General features: G+C 37.7%; 2 protein-coding genes across 4 annotated transcripts in view; one reads left to right on the top strand and one right to left on the bottom strand.

Moving 5' to 3' along the window:
- The window catches only part of entpd5a (ectonucleoside triphosphate diphosphohydrolase 5a), a 60,395-nt gene extending 53,708 nt beyond the window's left edge, over window positions 1-6,687 (top strand). For all 3 annotated transcript variants that reach the window (XM_043697085.1, XM_043697083.1, XM_043697084.1), the window contains 4 exons: window positions 1,886-2,026; window positions 2,117-2,173; window positions 3,521-3,636; window positions 4,777-6,687. In XM_043697085.1, the coding sequence (XP_043553020.1) occupies window positions 1,886-2,026; window positions 2,117-2,173; window positions 3,521-3,636; window positions 4,777-4,863 (401 nt within the window). In that variant the 3' untranslated portion in view covers window positions 4,864-6,687. The remainder of the gene's footprint in view (window positions 1-1,885; window positions 2,027-2,116; window positions 2,174-3,520; window positions 3,637-4,776) is intronic.
- The window catches only part of coq6 (coenzyme Q6 monooxygenase), a 29,517-nt gene continuing 21,056 nt past the window's right edge, over window positions 4,903-13,363 (bottom strand). Inside the window, exons 10-12 of the mRNA XM_043697081.1 lie at window positions 12,360-12,475; window positions 10,123-10,289; window positions 4,903-9,694 (exon numbers count right to left, since the gene is read on the bottom strand). Coding sequence (XP_043553016.1) covers window positions 9,665-9,694; window positions 10,123-10,289; window positions 12,360-12,475 — 313 coding nt within the window. The 3' untranslated portion in view covers window positions 4,903-9,664. The remainder of the gene's footprint in view (window positions 9,695-10,122; window positions 10,290-12,359; window positions 12,476-13,363) is intronic.

Here is a 13,363-nt window from a genome sequence, read left to right as displayed (position 1 = left end):
CGGGAAGTGGAAGAGATGCGGTGGAGGGCATCGTCGACCACGTCGGGGGGGAAATGTACGGCGGGAAAGAAAGAAGCGAAGGGCTTTGAGTCCTTCGTGATGGGGGATGGAGGTGTACAGGGACTGGATGTCCATGGTGAAAATAAGGCGTTGGGGACCGGGGAAGCGAAAATCATGGAGCAGGTGGAGGGCATGGGTGGTGTCCCGAACGTAGGTGGGGAGTTCTTGGACTAAGGTGACAAGATGATCAGAGGATTAGATAGGGTGGAGAGTGACAGCCTTTTTCCTCAGAGGTGATGGCAAGCACAAGGGGACATAGCTTTAAATTGAAGGGTGACAGATATAGGACAGATGTCAGAGGGAGGTTCTTTACTCAGAGAGTAGTAAGGGCATGGAATGCCCTGCCTGCAACAGCAGGTGACCGCCAACTTTAAGGGCATTGAAATGGTCATTAGATAAATATGGATGATAATGGAATAGTATAGATTAGATGGGCTTCATATTAGTTCCACAGGTCGGCACAACATCGAGGGTCAAAGGGCCTGTACTGCACTGTAATGTTCTATACATGAATGAGAAATGTTTGGAGGGCCAAGCGCAGTCAGATTGTTTTAGTTTAGTTTGGGATTATAGTTGCCATGTATTGGCTGGACCAAAGGGTCCATTTCCATGCTGTATGACTCTACGAATGAATGAATACCTCTCTTTCTCCCATGGACATGGCCTTTGTGGCCTAGGTAGAAAGACTTATGTAAAGGTCCTTGTCTTAGCAATTGTTCCATGGACAGCACCTTGCTCTGATGTGTAAAATTGTGGATTTGGCTCCTACTCCAGAAAACAAAAGTTTAGGTTGATACTGTCGTAGAGGAGAAGTATAATTTTTGTATGGGAATTTGTGTAGAGGATGTGTTGGTTTTCTCAGGTAATCATGAAAGAAACCATGCCACATTCAATGAGTGATGGTGGAGATATTGTCTTGGCCAATATTTTATTTCCCGATTAGCATCACTAAAACAGATGATGTGATTGTTCTCACATTACTGCTTGTGGGAGTTTAGAGTGTTTCCCCCATTCGATGAGATTAGGGCTAAACCGATAATCCTCAATTCCATTTTCCTTTCTTTTCCCCTTCATTCTGTTAAAGATCTGTCTTTCTCAGCCTTGAAAAATGTGACGACCCAGCCTCTACAGTAAAGAATTCCACAGATTTATGGTCCTCATGAAGAAAGTCTTCCTCTGAGATTATGCCTTCTTGCTGTAGACTTCCTCCACAAAGGGAAACTATCAAGCCCCTTAAGAATCTTTGTTTTTTGTTTCAATAAGTTCACCACTCATCCCACTCTGAGTATTCAACCTCTCCTCATAATATAATCCCTCCATACCCAGAACCAGTCTAGTGAATCTCCACTGGACTCCCCATTATCCTGTATCCATGGTAACATAGTACCCCACTATTTTTAAGTGGTCTAATGTGTAGTACCTTACCAAGGGGAAGTAGCTATACGATAGGTCAGAGAATAAATCAGGAGATAGTGAAGTTATGTTAATAGGGCAATTCATTAATCACAACTGACTTTAATCATTTTTTTTATTCACTCGTGGGATGTTACTGGCTTGGCTAGCATCCATTGCCCATCCCTAGTTGCCCTTGGGAAGGTGGTGGTGAGCTGCCCTTTTCAGCTACTGCAGTCCACCTGCTGTAGGTTGACAAACAATGCCCTTAGGGAGGATTTTGACCTAGTGACAGTGGAGGAATAGTGATAATTTCCAAGTCAGGATGGTGAATGGCTTAGAAGGTAACTTGCAGAGTTAATTTATCTGCTGGATGAGAAAGTCAAATCGGTGACATATAAATGCAAGTATTGTTATTTATTTGTAATCACAGTTCCTTCTGGCTTCCAATCCTGCTACACTGAAATTATCAAGCTGATACAAAAGAAACTTGATCAGCAAGATGAAATCAAAAGGAGGACATTCTACGCATTTTCATATTACTACGATCGAGCTGTAGATGCAGGAATTATTGGTATGTGAACAGCTACATTATGTTTTTGATCTCATTTTTCTACACGTATCAAAATAAGTTTTCAAAAGCTTTATTTCTAATTTGTTTTAGATGTTGAGGAGGGTGGCGTTATACGTGTGAAGGATTTTGAAACAAAAGCAATAGAAGGTATTTTTTTAACAATCTTTTTAAATAGAAATATTCTGTACTTAGAAGTAATTCTGCAAAAGGTTTGTATCCTTACCCTAACTAAATAGAACTGGTAATAAGAACAAACTAACCTCTCACCAGCAAGGAAAACAGAATTTTCTATATTATTTTGAGTGGAAAGACATGATTCTATTCCAAGGCAGACGAAAACTAATTTCCAAAGCAAGATTTTAAGGACTAGAGAGGAAAATTTGTACAAAGTAGTAATTTTCAGGGTGAACTCTTTGCTTTAGTGAGGGCCTATTGCCTTCCTAAGTTAAGTAAAGTGTTATCAAAATGGACCAACTGATAATATTGTGGAAATGCCTTCTTTGCACACACTGCAGTAGGTCAAGAGTACAGTACAATACTGTCTTCTTGTGGAAAACCAGGCAATGAGGCATAATTGCCAATCTTGGCAATAATAATCATATCACAAATGCTGAAACCTATCAAGGTATTGTTCAAGAAACTGAAATCTATTCAAATGATTATACAATAGAAAAGCACAGAGTATCCATAATTATAAGGAGGGCATGGAAGGACTACAGAAGTGTTCAAAAGATGATTTACACAGATGAAGTCAAAAGTCACACTGCATCAAATTGTAGTCCAACACAAGTTTTTGGAGCACTGCTCCTTCCTCAGGTGAAGTGGAGAGATGCACACAGATGAACAAGGACATTGTACATATCAGAATAGACTGAACTGACTGAGTTTAATTTTGTCTGAAAAAGAAAAGGCTAAGGGATCTTTAAAATTTTGGTAAGGTTTAATAGGGTAGACTTGGTAAGATGTTTCACTTGTTACAGAGTCTGGAACCAGAAAAGGTAAAAACAAGAAAAATAGAAAATCTGGAGAAACTCAGCAAGTCTGGCAGCATATGTAGAGAGAGAAATAGTTAACGTTTCTAGTGCAGTATGACTTTCTTTGGAACTCAGAAATAAGATCTACATTAGCAAACTCAGCAGAAACTTCCTGGCTCTTCTTATTGCATCGAGTTGGTAAAGAATTGCATTAATGTATTGTTAGAGAAAGCTAGATGAGTACATGAGAGAGAAAGGGTTAGAATAAAACAGAGTATGAGGAAGCTTATATGGAGCATGGACCCGTTGGATAAAATGTTATTTCTATGTTGTAATTTCTATGTATAATTTTCCATGAATCTAGTGCCCTTTTTAAAGGAGTAAAAACATTTATAAAAAGAGAAAGGACAGGAAAGTAATTGCTAGTTGTCATGTGGTCATACAATCTCCTAATAGATCAAAGTGAAACCAAATCACTCCTGTTTTCCTGCTGCTTAATTATGAACTTTGAATTCTTCAGTGTGTGAAAACTTCAATAAAGCAACCAAAGGTAGTCCCTTTCTATGCATGGATCTAACATACATCACTGCCTTACTCAAGGAAGGGTTTGGATTCTATGATAACACAGAACTACAGGTAAACATGATGCTTATTCAGCTTCACTTTCTAATGTGCTATAGACAGACTGTAAGAAATGTTTCCTTTCATTATCAAGTTTATAAAGTTAGTCTAGGCTATTAAAAATACAGATGATTAACAAAGTTATCTTGTAGATTAGTCAGGTAACCCCAAAGAATAAACTAAAATCTCTGTCAAAGTTATCTTCTGTTTATTCCAAGTCATCGCTAATTCAGTACAACTTATAACAGTGTAAAACTTTTTAAAGACCATTAGATATAGGAACAGAACTAGGCAATTTGGCCCATCAAGCCTGCTTTGCCATTTGATCATGGCTGCTGTTTCTCAACCCCATTCTCTTGCCTTTTCTATGTAACCTTTGATATCCTTATTAATCAAGAATATTTATGGACTTGACACCAATTACAAACTAAAATTATTTTTTCTTAGAATGCCTCAAATGGTTTTACAAAGTTAAAACTCACACAACATCAGGTTATAGTCCAACAGGTTTAATTGGAAGCACACTAGATTTCGGAGTGGCGCTCCGAAATCTAGTGTGCTTCCAATTAAACCTGTTGGATTATAACCTGGTGTTGTGATTTTTAACTTTGTACACCCCAGTCCAACACCAGCTCCTCCAAATCATTGGTTTAAAACTTAAAAGTAGAAATTTATGGTTTCCATCTGCAAACTTGCTTCAGAACTTGGAGGACATAAAATTCTGCTTTTAAAGTTTTAAAACCATCTTGGCATTGCATCCAACGAAATAAATAATTTTAGTTTGTAATTGATCTCAAGTGCTATTGACACTTTGTTCTGTGGATCTTGTAGTTTCAGTAGTGCACATTGCTCCATGGTGTAGCTGGGAATACAAACAGAGATTAGGCATGTTAAATGTTTGCAAGGTATCTATTAGGATCAGACAAGGGGGTCGGGTGATGTTGGATTAGGAGAGGATGGGGCTGAGGTTTCTGCTGACATTCGGTGGTCGAGTAGGAAGTCCAACTATTGGAAGACTACCATCCTAGAAGTAAAATCTTATGTTTGTTGTTGTGACTTCCCTCTCAATTCTGTCCCAGTCTTTTCTGGGCTTGCTGAAGATTGATGTTTACTGTATTATAGCATTTATCATTCTTGCATTTATTATTTTCACAGCTGGCCAAGAAAGTCAATAATATTGAAACTAGCTGGGCACTAGGAGCAGCATTCCACCTCATCCAGTCACTGAGGAGCACTGCGTGAATTGTAAAGCAAATCTAATGAGACACTTTATTTATGGGGCAGTGAGTCACATGATTGCTACTGTTTTAAAGTCTGAGCACTGATTTCTATCTGCATATAGAAAAAATAACTTCAACTCCAAACTGGTCTCCATTCACTGAAAACAAGTCAGAGATGTGCTCCCTTCGAGAGAGTCTCTCATTGTTTCATGAGGTGGTTAGTTAATTAGGGATGGGGAGGAAGCTATGCTATATTGCTATATTTTTGACTCCTCTTTGATAAATTAAGCAGAAAAATAAAATCAACATCAAGACTTTCAAAAATATACCTTCGATGGAATTGCCATAAGAATGTGGAAATGCTCAATACCAAAACATCACATCGGGCAGTAATCATGAAATGATCTTTCTACTGGACTTGCAGAGAAACTCTGATATACTTAAATACTTTTCAGTATTAACAATTTAATTTGGTTAGTGCTTGCTCCCACTGTAACAAAAGTCTATAAGATGTTGATGTAAATCAGCTCAAAACCTTCAATGACAGTAGATATTTTTAAACATGTCCTGATTACTGTTAGTGATAGCATGCCTAGATTTTTAAAAATTACTCAAATTAAATCTCACTCCAAATTTAGTTCCAGATATAGGGTTATCTTAGAAGAAGCTTGCTTTCAAAGCTGGTGGGAATGTTTTTTATTCACTTAGGAGCACGAGAACATTAAATCTTCTTATTAGAACCAGCGTTGGTTGTATGAGCAAATAAAGAGTAGTGGGGGAGCTAGGGATTGGCATTTTAACCTCAAGAATATGGGAAGTTGTTATCCTCAACTGATCTTGAATGCCTCCTAGTGACTTTTAACTTGAACCTGTTTTGCCAGGAGACCAGCATCTGATATTAAATTATTTGGAGATGGTAGGGAGTGGAAATATAAAGTAATTAAGCAGTAATTGGGAGATACTCAAATACCACAAATGTGTTAATTTTTAATTGTGACTGTAATAGATGTGTCACCTTGGAAGTCAATTTAGCTCTTGGATAAGTTTGAATTTCAATGGGTTCAAATCACTGTGGTACAAAATTCTGCCTTAACCAGACTTTGATCTCTGTTACATAATTTCCTTACAAGTTTCAAATCTATGACAAGCTGGAGCAGTGTGATGTTGTTAATAAAGCCACTCAGGTTTCAGATTACAATAATGTTTTGTACTGCTATTTTAAGTAACTAACAAATCAGACTAATCAGGTATTAAAATTATGTAACTTAAAAGAAACATTTAAATTCAACTAGTTTATGTCAAGTAATCGAAAGTGTACCTGAAAGCTGTCAAATTTGACTGGCGTTTTTGGTAAATGCTGTGCCAAGAGCTAGTTTCACACTAGCCAGCTGTATAGATCAGAAGACCTATAAATATTGGGTATGGCTCATCAGATTCTCTTGCCCAGTCACTGTCTCAGCAATTTAAACATCTCTGATCAAAGTGGTTTCATTTTCAGTCTAGCTTTTAATCAACAAACGCTCACTGAAAGTAGGAGAGCTTTGTTAGCAGTCATGTAAGATTCTCTCTCTCTCTGTCTGCCATGTGCCAAAACTTTGTGGCTATATTTTGTCTCCTGGAACAAAATCTTTGCTGCTTTTATTCAAAAATTATGTATATTGCACAAGTGTATTTAACTGCATGATGGCTGTAAAAATGATTTCATATAAAATATTCACTTGCAGTGATTTCATTGACGAATTCAGGACATCTACACAGAATATTCTCAATACTCTGATCTTATGGTGTAAACTTATCAGATGAGTTTAAACTTTTATCATGAATTAAACAGATATTTTAAATTAAATGATTATTGAATAGTATGCGTGCTTCTTGCTATTTTTCGTTCCTTTCTACTACATCAGCCACATTTAGAAGCAGCTCCACAATCCCTGAAGGACAGACAACTTCAACTTATCTACAGCAGTTGAAGCTCTTATGATGCAGTGGTGTCAGTACATCTGGGTCAGAAAACCTGGGCTGAAGTCCCATCTGCTTCAGCAGTGTGTCATAACATGATTTAAAACTAACCTGTTCAAATAAAATACCTGTACGAGCTACTCACTTGGTTTACCCTTGAAATACATCTAGATTTAATAAAATATACTTAGTTTCTGCATCTGATTATTCACTTTTGCAAACCAAAGACAAAGCTGGAACATTCTTGTTTTACTGACAATACTTTCGTCTTGAAATGGAGGGATAGGTTTTATTTTAAACAAAATCTTATTCAATGAAACTGGTAAGGATGCTAAAGATATGCTGTTTGTTTTGCAACATGGTGTTGCCCCAACTGGCAGACATTGCTTCTGGTAGACTATGCAGCGAAGATGATCAACATTAATCTTTAATCCTGACGGAATAGAGCTCTATATGGTGGGAACACTATCATGCATTGAAGCACACAGGATTACATATAGCACAATCATATCCTTTATAATAGATTCTAGCATTTTCCCTATAACTAACGTCAGGCTACAGGTCTATTCGTAGTCTGTGTTCCCCTTTTTTCTCTCTCCATCCTTTCAAATACCATGTCACTACATTTCTGAATTAATAACATTTTAAGAAATGAAAGGGCAAAGATCATTAGGTTCTAGGGATTTGTCAAATTTAAGTTAATTAATTTTTCACATTAGTACTTTTTAAAAATACAGATAATTAGCTGTTATAGGGATTGAATCCACCCCATTTCCATCACTTTGCATAATGTACCAGCCATCTACAACTACTGACCCTCCCACTATAGTTACACAATACAATATAAATAAAGGAAAGACATCACAATTGGTGGGAGCCTCTAACTAAATTAAAGTATCATTCAATGGCTTAGTTTGTAAAATAAGTGGAGAAACTGACAAGGGTTATGTGTAACTTGAGACTGAAGTGTGAATTCAAGTCAATCAATGCATACGTGTTGAACATAAATGTACTTGATTAAAATAAGGCAAAAGAAAACCTGCAATTAATTCACTCTTTACAGCAGATTGTCACTGCACAGCAACATCAAAACCCTGTTGATTCCAAAATTATTTAATGGGGTAGAAATCTCTTCCAACCTCTGAGATACAAAAGCTTAAACAGATTTAAGAACAGCTTATTCCCTGCTGTTATTAGACTTACAAGTGGACTTTTCAAATTTTAAATTTAATGTTGATCTCACTCTGTGCACCTTTTTCTGCCGTCATAACATTATTCCTTGTTCTGTTCTATTACCCTAATGCACTTTGTATGATATGATCTGCCTGTCCAGTACACAAAACAAAACTTTTGACCGTACTTAGGTAATAAATCAAATCAAAATCAAAAAATAGTTCAGGGGAAAAACTAATATTTGGCAAGAAAATGTCTTAAGACTAACTAAACGTTAGCAAGCAGGTTGTTAAATTACCAACTAGTATTGTACTAAAATAATAGTATTTATAGTGATTTATATTAAAAAAGGACACTGAATATGCCCTTGGAGTACAACTGCAGGTAATTTACTTACAGGTACCAACATAAGCTGATTTTTTTTTTTAAAACTGACTGACAAAATAAGATTTTCATCGGTTCAGTTCTTACAATTCACTGTATTCATGAAAACATTAAGCTGGATTTTAAAATTCACAGCACTCTGAGATCAGAACTCTGGAAGCAATTGCATCCTGCTCCAATAAAAATAGTAGGAAAATATGGAAAGTCAATCTATAAAGAGAAAATGAGGTCTGCAGATGCTGGAGTCAGAGATGGAAATGTGTTGCTGGAGAAGCGCAGCAGGTCAGGCAGCATCTAGGGAACAGGAGAATCGACGTTTCGGGCATTAGCCCTTCTTCAGGAATCAATCTATACCCAAGTTCACTGATGGTCTGAGCCAAATAGCACATGACTACCAGAGTTCACCCAGGAAACATCTGAAAGATTTGCTTAATTTGCAAACTTGACTTAGAAATCCTGCTATTTTGCGACCATTCACTTCAAAAGATCCCTCAATTCTGAAGACACCACTTGCAATACCAGTTCACAATGTATCTACATCAAAATTAGAAAGTTTACAAATCACAAAACATGAGTATTACTTTTATTTCTGATATGTAATTTCACTATTTTGGCCTTATTTTATAAAAATACCATTTGTAAGTGTTAATTAACTCTTATAGTATCTCTTGGTTTGCTTTCTCTGCTTTATCTTTACCCTGATAGACCCAGACTGCATCAGATACAAGAGGCTCAGATTTCTTGAAACACAGTGATAGTTCAATGTACACTACGATCTGACGTCTGTGCATACTGTTCACACAAAACAAGTTGCAGAGTCCCTTCCCATAAACAAAATGATAGCAGAGTGTACATTTTGCTCTACAGCGTAACAATTCAATGCATTTAAGCATTCAGGCGGCTTCTCTCTTTTCAATCACATGTTATGATTCATCAGCCTGAATTAATTTGTACTTTCCTTTATAAGATTTAACCATGCATTGGACTGTCACAAACCACAAACAAACTTCACCAATGAGTGGGCGATGAGGTCATTCTGACTATTTTTGGATTTCTTGTACCATTCACCATCCATGCTGTTCACTGTTCTGTGGCACACTATTTTGGATGCAAGCTGACAAGGAATTTGATAGTAAATATTTGATTTGTACTATACTATGTATTCCATTCCAATGTAATAAATTAGAAAATATAACAAATCAGTCCTTTACAGTGAACAACAGGAATTCAAATAAAAAGTTTCCTAGTGGCCAGAATTTGCAATCCTCCAAAGATAGAAGAAATCCAAGATAGGTGCGAAATACGATTCACCTACTGACGAATGCCATGATTTGCTCCTGGAAATAATGGAAAAAGTTTATTAATAAAATATCAAACATAATCCAAGCCAGTTTTATTATAACACTTTGTTTAAAACAAAAAAATCCTTGAAGTGAGAGCACATGACCCTGCTCCCAGGTTTCTGTCAATGTAATTTTACAATGGCCACTGAGTTATGTAAGAGCAACATTGGCTGAAACAACTAACCCTTTTTCTAAACCTTTTAGTATTTATCATTCAAGTACTGATTAAATTAACAGAGTCCACAAGCAAATGCTTATTCTGATAACCCCCATGAAAATGCATACTCCATTCTTCCTTGTTTCTAATGTCAAACCAAATTTAGCTGTCAATTCCTACCAATTAATAGACCAGTGGAAATCATTCGGTATCCTAATGTGTGTTATTCCATAACTCTCATCCTTACAAATAATAAACTGATTACCTTAATAGGTACAAATGCATTTGTTGCCTGCAGACCAAGACTCCTCAGACAGACCAATGGTATACTTTTAGTTGAATATAATCTTTTCAGCAGGTCTATTGTAGCCATGACAGGGAGATTATGTCTCTGACGCTCTGTTTCAAATGCATTGAGGTGGTTGGTAGACCCTAGATAAACAAGAGGAAACAATGGTTGATGATGGCAGTGGTTAAAATGCAGAGCAGTCAACTCAATTCCATTAGTTAAATGGTGCTTAGATAAATAAGTTGTAAAGCATTATAAGTAAAAGTCTGAGGACAATATAGCAGATTATATCTAATTACCCTCTGGACAATTAGGGGTGGGCAATAAGTGCTGGCCTAGCCAGTGATACCCTCATTCCATCAAAGAATAAAACGCCCCCCCATGATATAGCTGAAAATTCAGCCTATAAGGAGTTGTTTTATTCTTTATAACTGCTTAAAAAAGCAGTTTGATGAATTACTCATTCAACTGAGGCATTCAAAGAGCAGTGGCTGATTATTTAGAGTATTAGAGAAGTACTGCACGAAAATAGACCCTTCGGTCCAAGTCATCCATGCCAACCAGATATTTTAACCCAATCTAGTCCCACCTGCCAGCACTTGGCCCATATCCCTCTAATCCCTTCCAGTTCATATTCCCATCCAGATACCTTTTAAAATGTTGTAATTGTACCAGCCTCCACCACTTCCTCTGGCAGCTCATTCCATACATGCACCACCTTCTGCGTGAAAATGTTGCTCCTTAGGTGCCTTTTATATCTTTCCCCTCTCACCCTAAACCTATGGTCTCCAGTTCTTGACTCCCCCACCCCAGGGAAAAGACTTTGTCTATTCATCCGATCCATAGTTTGGGTGAAGATTTGTAGCTCGGGTGCTCGTTGTTGTGGTTCTGTTTGCCGAGCTGGAAATTTTTGTTGCAAAAGTTTTGTCCCCTGTCTAGGTGACATCCTCGCAGACGACAAGCAACATGAATTCAACTGGGACAACACTACCATGATATGGCAAGCCAAACAAAGAACAGCCAGGGAATTCCTAGAAGCATGGCACTCATCCACAAACACATCGACCTGGACCCAATGTACCGGCCACTACAGCGGACAGCTGAAACTGACAACCCGAAGCGGCAGGGACAGGCCACTATAAATGCCGGAGGAAACACCACAGAAGCACTTCACAGGAGGCTCCCAAGCACTGAGGATGTCACCTAGACAGGGGACGAAACATTTGCAACAAAAATTTCCAGCTATCTGATCCATGCCCCTCATGATTTTATAAACCTCTGTAAGGTCACCCCTCAGCCTCCGACGCTCCAGGGAAAACAGCCCCAGCCAATTCAGCCTCTCCCCATAGCTCAAATCCTCCAACTCTGGCAACATCCTGAAATCTTTTCTGAATGCTTTTAAAGTTTCACAACATCCTTCCGACAGAAAAAAAACAGGAAAGGATAGGACATTGGCACCAGGTTAAAATGCTCAGACAGTTGATGCAGACACAATAGAGTCCACTTCCTGTTCAATTCTGAACTGCTGCAATTCTGAACTGCTGAGATAGATTAAAACACTACCAATATTCATGCTGTTATCAAAGGCGAGGTTCAATTTTTGATCTGTACTGAGCTGGTATCAGTTTGAATACTGAAAATGGCATCAGCATCCATGGCTAGGATGTGGGAGATTTATAAAGAAAAAGCCAGCATTTCTGACAACTATCCACTGGCAGTGGGCAATGTTAATAGGGAGGAACATCAGGCACAAGATTATCTTGACTCTGGAGGTGTACAATTATGGTAGCCCGAGGTCAATTATTTCTAGCTTTTAAATACTGGTTCACCAGAATGCTGTATTTGGTCATAAATGCCTTGAGGAACACTGAGACAAAGCTATAATGCTTTCCTCAGCCAATCAGCCAGGTTTTGGGAGCAGAGTGAAGACATACCAATCACACACATGTACCTCCGACCTCAGGAGGTTACCTGCTCACAATCAGCTTCACTTGGCAGATGAGTGGGTCAGAAAAGGAAGTAGTCATGTAAATTATAGGAATGAGAACCCAAATGGGATATCCAGGATGAAAACTTGCAAAGTCTACACAGAGTGCATTAAAGTGAGAATTCTTAGAAAGAGAACCTAGTGTTTTTTTTTAAAAAAACCAGCCTTCATCACCAAAAATGACCCCATTTACAGTTAAACTAGCCAGAGACAAAGATTCTCCTACCTAGGTCTTTGCCATTGTAGGCTGCCTCGCTGAGATGTTGAGAGAGACTAACAACATCCCCAAAACCCAGGTTGACTCCCTGCCCTGCTAATGGGTGAACTCTGTGTGCAGCATCCCTATAAAAGGAAGGAAATTACAAATTAAGAGAATACTTATTAAGCAATGAAACAATTTTCCCTACCAAGTCACTAGGAGGAGGATCCAGTCATATCAAGACAACCAGATTTTACTTTCATCATTTCCAATCGAGAAAGGAAAATCAAAATATAATACTCAGACCTTTCCGCACACTATTTAAATTATGCAAAAAGTGCATGTTTATTTAGCAGGACAACGTTGTTGGATTTGTCACTTTGCATATTGAAAAGGGTTTTTATTCTCCCAACAGATAATGATATTATAAAAGCTAACTAATCAAAATTATTGAAGCCCACAAAAGGAGCTGAACTAACATTAGAATATCTCTGTACAGTTCTCAACCTGTAATAGCGAAAACAGATTAACTGTTTATTCATCTGAGTAGGCCTGATGATGGTGCAGTTTCTTATTTTCAGAAAGCAGTGTGTTTTCTAACAACTTCAAAATCATCAGCCATGGTTCACTTGTACCTCTCTGGCCTGAGAGACTTGTGGGTTCATGTCTTAATCCAAATATGAGCATAAAAGTCTCAGCTAATATTCCAGCACAACAGTGACGGAATGACGTAATGCAGGAAGTATTATCTTTCTGATGAGACATGAAATAGATTTTCATCTTCATTCTCAAGTGAACCCAATGACACTTTTTATCCCAAACAATATCCTTTCATTAAATCTTTGTCCACAGCATATGGTTGTTTGAGGAAGCTTGCTGTTATCAAATTGGCTGTTCTGTTTCCTATATTACAGTAATGCCCATAGTTTTTAAAAAATTCACTGGCTTCAATGCATATCGGCATGGCCTGAGGTCATGAAAAGATCTGAAATCCAATGACATTTTCATCTTTCAAAATTAATTTAATTGAT

Source organism: Chiloscyllium plagiosum, chromosome 10 (assembly GCF_004010195.1).
Source record: "Chiloscyllium plagiosum isolate BGI_BamShark_2017 chromosome 10, ASM401019v2, whole genome shotgun sequence".
NCBI lineage: Eukaryota > Metazoa > Chordata > Chondrichthyes > Orectolobiformes > Hemiscylliidae > Chiloscyllium > Chiloscyllium plagiosum.
Note: the sequence above shows the minus strand (reverse complement) of the source record. Positions and strands in the feature narration are given on the sequence as shown.